Source organism: Phragmites australis, chromosome 7 (assembly GCF_958298935.1).
Source record: "Phragmites australis chromosome 7, lpPhrAust1.1, whole genome shotgun sequence".
In the NCBI taxonomy this organism is placed as follows: domain Eukaryota; kingdom Viridiplantae; phylum Streptophyta; class Magnoliopsida; order Poales; family Poaceae; genus Phragmites; species Phragmites australis.
In genome coordinates this window covers 31833291-31841178 of record NC_084927.1, presented here as the reverse complement: position 1 = coordinate 31841178, position 7888 = coordinate 31833291, and the positions used below count along the sequence as shown (strand labels likewise).

The 7888-nt window shown below is 43.6% G+C and overlaps 1 protein-coding gene across 1 annotated transcript; it reads left to right on the top strand.

Annotated features, from left to right (window-relative positions):
* Positions 1-3763: 3763 nt before the first annotated feature.
* On the top strand, positions 3764-5828 carry LOC133924774 (uncharacterized). The gene is made up of 2 exons (XM_062370476.1): positions 3764-4202; positions 5089-5828. Exons 1-2 carry the CDS (start codon positions 3857-3859, stop codon positions 5625-5627), a joined length of 885 nt encoding a protein of 294 aa, XP_062226460.1. The 5' UTR covers positions 3764-3856; the 3' UTR covers positions 5628-5828.
* Positions 5829-7888: the final 2060 nt, after the last annotated feature.

Here is a 7888-nt window from a genome sequence, read left to right as displayed (position 1 = left end):
ATGCCGCTGCACCGGACTCTGATCGCTTCATTATTGTGTCCCGCGCTTTTCTTCCTTTTCCTGTTCCTTCCCTCTCATTCCAACACCCTTGCCTGCTGGCCATGCATGGGCCATGGAGGAGCGATGAAAAGGCTGGCGGCTTTGGAGTGGAAATTCTAGCACCACCTGCTGTCCCGGTACCGTGCCATCATTCCTCGGCTAAGTTTTGCTGTGTTTGATCTGCTCTCTTTATAGGTCACTGCTCGCTCTACCTCGCGGCATTGAATTTTCCATGGCTAGAGTTATGGGAAACGTGTTCTGAATTCTGATACATCTCAAATTAATATCTATGTCCTTTTTTCTGAGAACACGGTAGTATTTCGTTTGCGATGCAATAGAGGGTCCTTGAATGTAATAGTCGATTAACAAGGGCACATTACAATTCTTGGTAGTTGGTAGATGCTCACATTCATCAGTTTAGCTCGACACATGAGAAATTTTTGCAGGTGTGCGTGATTGTACCAAGGCGCGAAGAGAAAAGTTGATGAAAAAGAGCGGTGAGGGAGGGGACAGCGAGAATCGACGTCACGTCGCAAACCTCGGCGGCAACAATTGGTGATTTCCTGACTGTCAAATGATTTGTGCGACGACAGGCGCTGATCGATGTGAACAAAAGCTCATTAAAAGCCTAAACGGTCAAATTGCTCGAGACAGCATACGATCTGTCTAGCTGACCCCTCACAAGTTGCATTAAGACTTGCAGCGACCGTCTCCCTGTTGTGGCGTCAACTATACGAGGACTACCGAGTTCAGTGGCGGATACATGAGCGAAGTGTAGGAGAGGCTCCTCTTATTATTCTCTTCTACCTGCTCCGTCCCTTCTTCTTTCTTCCTTCTCATCTTCCTTCTTTTTTAATAATATTTCCTTAGGTAATCATAGAAATAATTATATCACATTTATGTTTATGTATTTTTAAATAATGAGATATTTCAAAAATAACTATTATTTGTATTGATTAACAAGTATGTGATTTATTTGTGAAACTCTTTATTTATATCATGTTGTTATTCTAAATTAATCACTAGTCATGTATCATTGTGATGATTTGTAAGACCAATATATGTGTTGATTGATGATCATATTTCACGGATCATATGTGTAAAGATAGCAGATCAATAATGTAAATATTTATATTGGAGAATATGATGTTAGATAAACCCACATTAAGATACTGCTGGAATTGTTATTTATGATGTGTCATCGATTGTAATCTCAGATAGTGTATCTGCGGGATCGTTAAACCTGATATCGTCATTAATTCTCAGAATATGTAGTGCCATATTTTGGAGCCGTCAAATGCTATTCCGTAACTAGATAGTCATAAATGTATTTTCGAGTTTATCATCAAACATATCGTTGGGTGTGAGCGATCAAGATGAAATTTACTTCTCCTTGTTAACGGGAGATATATCTCTAAGCCTCTCAAGTTAGTTAGATTGAGAAAATGCATGACCATACCAATATGATTAAAGAGTTAATCATGATAAATTCACTACTTGATCGGGTGAATGGTCGAGCTATCACAAGGGTGACATATATCTCGTATTGAGCTTGACTGTATCGTGAGGCGAATGGATCGATGCATGTGTATATCAAATTTTAGCCAATATGATCTTTGTGTATACTTGAGAATCAACATGTTCTGCTAAGGACAGCTATTGGTTTTGGTTTGGAAAGAGTTTTCGAGTCGTAGCCATTTGCACATAAATCTAACGGGTCACATGTTTATTGGATTGAAACAAAACATACGAATTGAATTTATATATGAGTTTGATTGGATTTTGATTTATAAGGTGTCAAAGTCCTAAAGGACTTACAATGTGAGAGCCCATTAACGAGCTCTATATAGGTGTAGGGTGGGACGTAGAGAGGTGAGCCTCTTCAAAACTCTAGTCGTAACCCTCCACACGATCTCACAAAACCTTAGCCGCTTGCAAGATGCTAACACATCGGCGCTCGGCGATTCTACCCAGTACGTGTGGATATCATAGAGGCGATACTGCTATTGCAGCGTTGATCTCCTCGGCGTGAAGATTGTGACGCTTTTGTCCGGCTGGTCGAGAACCTACTCGACATGAAGATTGCAACGCTTCTGTCTGGCTGGTTGAGTACCTAATCGATTGGTCGTGGAGCACGACACGACCACTCGGAGCTGGTTGAGAACGCAACATACTTGCTCGAGGAACTTGTCGAGGAACTAATTGAAAAGCACGACCACCTGTTCGGAACTGGTCGAGGAGTGTGACCACCTGTGCATAGCTGGTCGCAGATCTGATTGAGAAGCTCATCAAGGAGTTTGACGTGCACAACGTTTTATTGATCTACTCTAACTCTTCTTCCGCTTCACTACGCATCAAATGGTGATGATTTTCGATTTCCTACTTACATGATTTATGAGGTAAATACAATAAAAAATTATTTTTAAACTAGCGTACTTAATCCGTTTCCAAATATTCCCTCCTTCCCTCTTTCTTTTAATGGAGTTGGCCTTAGCCCACCAGCACCCCCCACCCCTATGCATCCGCCCTGACCGTGGTTATCGTGCAACGTACCCGGTACTTTCGAGGATCCATAGACGATGTGAAGCTCGGTGTAATAAATCTCTCTCTGTCAAACTCCAGACACTACGGTTCAGTAGAACCGGGTACAGCTAGCTGAATGATACTAGTAGCTTCGTATTTATTCCTTGATTCTTGGCGTGCTGCTCCTTTTTTGGCTAAGTTAATAGCAACACTAGCCTTATTATAATATTTTATTATGATAATTTTTAATTAAAAATAAATTTTTTAGTTTTTTTAATGAGCTAGATCAGTGTTATTTAGTTACAAAATGCATAAAATTAGAAGAAGAGATAAAAATTATGTTAGTGAAAACGAAAATTATTTATACTTAAAATTGTACTAAAATCGTATAAATGTATTGATTCGACTCATATACATCTTAATCAACTGTCAAGATTGTACTTTAAGTGTAGGTAACACAGCTAAAATCAGAATAAGTTTACCTTATCTACGTATTGTGTCTTGCCTGCTGCCTACTTGATGTAATAATCTTGAACTACACGGTACTTCTTAATCTATTAGTAAGAATTTTTTTAAAATCATTATTTTTTATTATGAATTTTAACTATTAATTAATTATATTTTACATGAACTCTCTTTTTATATTTGATTTTTATAATAATTTGATTTTTTTCTAAGACTATATTTGATATGAACCTTCCTTTTCTATTTAACCCTAATTTAAGTTATTATTTATTTTATTTTATTTGGTCTTTATTTATATTGTTTTCTCAAACCGTATGAAAATTAAATTACTATTTTTTATAATTTTTAATTTCAATTTTAGGTATTTATTAATTATATTTCATATTACTCTTTATTAAATCTAAATGGTTAGATGTTCTTAATAATAAGTGATCTAGATGTTTTATATTAATATGATAATTTCGTGAGCTCAAATAAATGGTGGGTTGCGGTAGGCTAAATTTTACTGTAGTAAATGGCTTCAGATTTGGACACTGGCCCAAAGATTCATGGCTTACGGCGGATCTCTCTCCCAATCCTGATGCTCCGAGGGCAGAACCAATTAGAAAAGCCCATTTAGAAAAGCTTATAGGAACTGGGCCTCATCCAGTCCATTTTGAAAAGCCCACTTGAGAAAGCCCATCTCCTCAATACCGCCTTATATCCGGCAAACGCTACGGCCACCCAATCTGAAGTCGCAACCGCAAACAACCCGAAGCGCTCCCCCCTCGCGCCGCACCCCAAACCCTAACGCGCGCAACGAGCGACCGAGCCGGCGAGCGAGAGAACCATGGCGGCGACGGCGGCCACGCAGCAGAAGATTCGGTGGGGCGAGCTCGAGGAGGAGGACGACGACGGCGGCGACCTTGGCTTCCTCCTCCCGCCGCGAGTCGTCATCGGGCCCGACGAGAACGGCGTCAGGAAGGTGATCGAGTACCGCTTCAACGACGAGGGCAACAAGGTCAGGGTCACCACCACCACCCGCACCCGCAAGCTTGCGCGCGCGCGCCTCTCCAGGAGCGCCGTCGAGCGCCGCTCGTGGACCAAGTTCGGCGACGCCGTCAAGGAGGACGCCGGCTCGCGGCTCACCATGGTCTCCACCGAAGAGATCCTCCTCGAGCGCCCACGAGCCCCAGGTTGGCGCTGTTCTGCTCTCCCCATACCTTCTCCACATAGATCTACTCTGCGTCGATTGATTCATCTGTTAACCATGATTGATCGTAATGTCTGTAGACCATGTATGATTTCCAATTGCAGTGCTAACTATATTGTTAGTTATGGACTTGTGGTGTACTCGAATTAGTTATATTTTGGATACATTAGTTGATTAGTGTTTAGTACCATGATGCATGCCTTCATTCTCATTCCAATTGCTTGTGATGCGATCAATGTTAGTGTTACCAAGACCCAAAATTAGCATTCTGCATATTTTGACTCTTCATCCCCCCTGATAATCTTCATAATGTGCAGTATTGTTCAATGTAGGCTACTGTTTATTATAGTATGTTAAAAGAACAAGGCTCTACACCGTTTAAAAAAATTTAGTGGGTATATTTTTTCTGTTTCACCTCCTGGTGAGATTCGCTGCAGCTGGTATGCTGCAGTTGTAGCACCAAGTAGGCAAGTACAGGTGGTCTCAGTCCGTTGAAGGATTGTATTATCCTGAATGCAAACATACCCCAAGAATCTGGATCGACTATATTGCTCCATACCAGTTTTTCTTGGCTTGATTAGTTTTTTGTTTCCAAACATTCACTAATTGTGACATAGTTACTGTTGATCAATACAAGCCAAAGGTTCTATCAGCTTATAGTGCACATGTTGTCGATATAGAGACCTGTCTTTCAGCCGTTGCTAATGTTCTGCTAAAGCAGTGACATTAGTCTTCTTAAAGTACTTGGCAGTATGTCTTTCTTGTTGGCAATGACTGTTTTTTTCGTTCTGAAGCCTCAAAACTCGCTGGTTTTGCTGCAATCTTGTTATCGTTGTGGCCTTATTTGCTAACAGTTCACTTAATTGTAGGGAGCAAAGCTGAGGAACCAACTACTTCTGGTGATCCACTGGGTATTCCAAGTACGGTAGGTGCTCTTCTCATGGTTTGCAGAACCTGTGGGAAGAAGGGTGACCACTGGACCTCAAAGTGCCCCTACAAGGACCTTGCTCCACAGACAGAAAGTTTTGTCGACAGGCCTACTACTGCGGACGGCCCTGCAGCACCAGGTGGTGCTGGAAAGGGATCATATGTTCCTCCAAGCAAGAGGGAAGGTGCTGATAGAAGTGGAGCAGATGTGATGAGAAGAAGGAATGATGAGAACTCTGTCCGTGTGAACAATCTCTCAGAGGATACCCGTGAGCCCGACCTCCTCGAGCTGTTCGGTCCATTTGGCCATGTTAGCCGTGTCTATGTTGCAGTGGATCACAAGACTGGGTCAAGCAGGGGATTTGGCTTTGTCAACTTTGTTCACAAGGAGGATGGTGAGAAGGCTATCAGCAAGCTCAATGGGTATGGTTATGATAACCTTATCCTCCGAGTTGAGTGGGCAGCACCAAGGGCGAACTAGTTTTTGCTGCTACTAACTAGCATCGCATATTTATCTATAGTATTCTACTCCTATATCAGTATGGTCGTCTAAAATATTACTTCTGTTATGCGCATATCCTCTGTCGTAAACTGGTGCTGGGTTATTTTGTTTGAACGAGAATAATTATACTTGCTGCTGTATCTGTTATCTGCTAATATTTCAAATGCAAATTTTGGAGGATGGGGTGAGTTTCGTATGTCGCATTTTCAGTAGAGCTTCTCAATTTGGTTATCAGTTTGGTGTGCAGACGCGCCATCTTTGTGCATTCAGCCATTCTACATTGCACTTCACATTAACATGTTTGCAATCTATGGATCAGAAGGCTGTTCTGAACAGAAATCTTACGGTGATCGCATCATTTCACGGAAATCGGTGGTCCGGCCAGGATGCCTAGGTGGTCATGGGCGGCCGATGCAGGGCGGCGACCGGGAGCACTGGGAACCTACACCTAAGCCAGCTGAGGTGGTCGAGGATGGTTGGGTCGGCACTAGCGATCAGGAGGCAGGACATAGTCGACTTCGATGATTAGGGGCGTGTTTGGTTCCGGGCTCTAACAGCCCAAGTTAAATTTTGGTTTTGGATAAATTAAAGTAATACTAAAATTTGGTAGGAAAAATGTTGTTTGGTTCGTGGCTAAGTTAAAGTTAGGGCAGTGATAAAATTAAGATTGTTTGGATCTGGTCATGTCAAAATTTCAAAAAACGGTTAGCATGATATGTGGGACTTATATATAACTAATTTTTTAGCGTTAGTATGAGTCTTAATTGGTAGATTTAATTATAAGGAATGTAACTGTGCAAATGGATTAAATGTTGAATGCATGGTTTAGGAGATATTATGATTTAAAATTTGTTAATCCAAAGTTTTTAAAATATGTGCAGCCAGTGGGCAGCTGCACCTCAGTCAGTGGCCAAGCCAAATGTTGGGCTGACCTTTTTCTCACCCGGAGCCCTCCCCGCATTCCCTGTTGTCTGTAGCTCGGTCAGCCATTTTTTTTTACATGACCAAAATTTGGCCCCATCTAAAGGAGGTCAAATTCACAAGCAAAGCTAAAATTTGGTTTGATTTGTTAGGGTCACGATCCAAACATGCCCTAAATCCTTCTATTCTATGTTGTTGGCAAGGGAGCTAGACAAGGATCTGCTGAAGGTCGTATCTGGGTTGAATTCCTCAACTGGTGGATCTGAGAGATCGGAGACGGGGATTAGTGCGTACTATATACCAGCCGTTCTCTTTAGGAAATAAAATATATTGTCTCACTCAACTATTGCTCAAATCTGCCCCTCCCCCCTCCCGAACCGTAAAATCAGATATCTCATCTACTCCAACTAGTTAAACCGGTGCAATTTACCTTATTAACTGATTTTGATGGTGGTTTGTCCTACGTGATGCTGACATGATGGTGGGACCTACATGTCAGATGACATCTCATCATCTTGTTACTCCCTCTTCTCTCTCCCCGTCTTTTGCCCGTGCGTGCAGCTCGGAGAGATGAGAAGATGCCTCGTCCCCCGCCACTATCTCCTGCCTTCTCATCGCTGGTGCCGACCCAACCCTCCTCGACCACCTCAGCTAGCTTAGGTGTAGGTTCCCAGTGCTCCCAGGCAGGTACAGTGTCGGAACACTAGGTTATGGCCACACACCCGTGACATCGCTACCCTGTGAGCATGCAGTGAGTGACAGCTATCTCGAAGCGATCGTGCCCCGGGGACAGGAGCTCGATCCGAGAGGCAGCGCCGAGGTCGCTGGAGCCAGATGAGCAGGAGGACGAGAAGGAGGAGGAGGAGGCCGCTTCTTCGCCAGAGCAGAACTTGCTGCATCTGGGGATGTAGTCACTGAGCACATCCGCTACGTCGCAGTAGGACCGAAGCGCGAGGAGTGTGCACGCCCAAAGCTCCAGGACCGCCTTCACCCCGTGGCGACATGTCCAGCATCACAACGACTAGCCCGAGCGTCGCCATCACTGCACCATCCCCTTCCTCAGCGTCCTCACTCCCGATCACGTGCCTGACCACAACCGCCAACCAACCACTGCACTCACGGGCGGGCGAGAGGGAGTCGGGTAGGGGTGGCCGGAGGTAGAAGAAGATGATGGACAACCGGCGATACTCAAGTTCAACCGAGCAAACAACAGTGACTCGGGCTCTGATATTTTGTAGAGAGAGAGAGAGAGATGAGTGGCTCCAATTGGTCTCGGGAACACGATGAGTGGCGGCGCTGTGGGTGTTTAGCCGTCGGAT

Excerpts from the sequence above, each read along its gene's own strand:
- LOC133924774 (XM_062370476.1), top strand. The coding sequence starts at position 3,857 with ATGGCGGCGACGGCGGCCACGCAGCAGAAGATTCGGTGGGGCGAGCTC. Across the intron at positions 4,203-5,088 it reads CGAGCGCCCACGAGCCCCAG|GGAGCAAAGCTGAGGAACCA; the intron begins GTTGGCGCTGTT and ends ACTTAATTGTAG.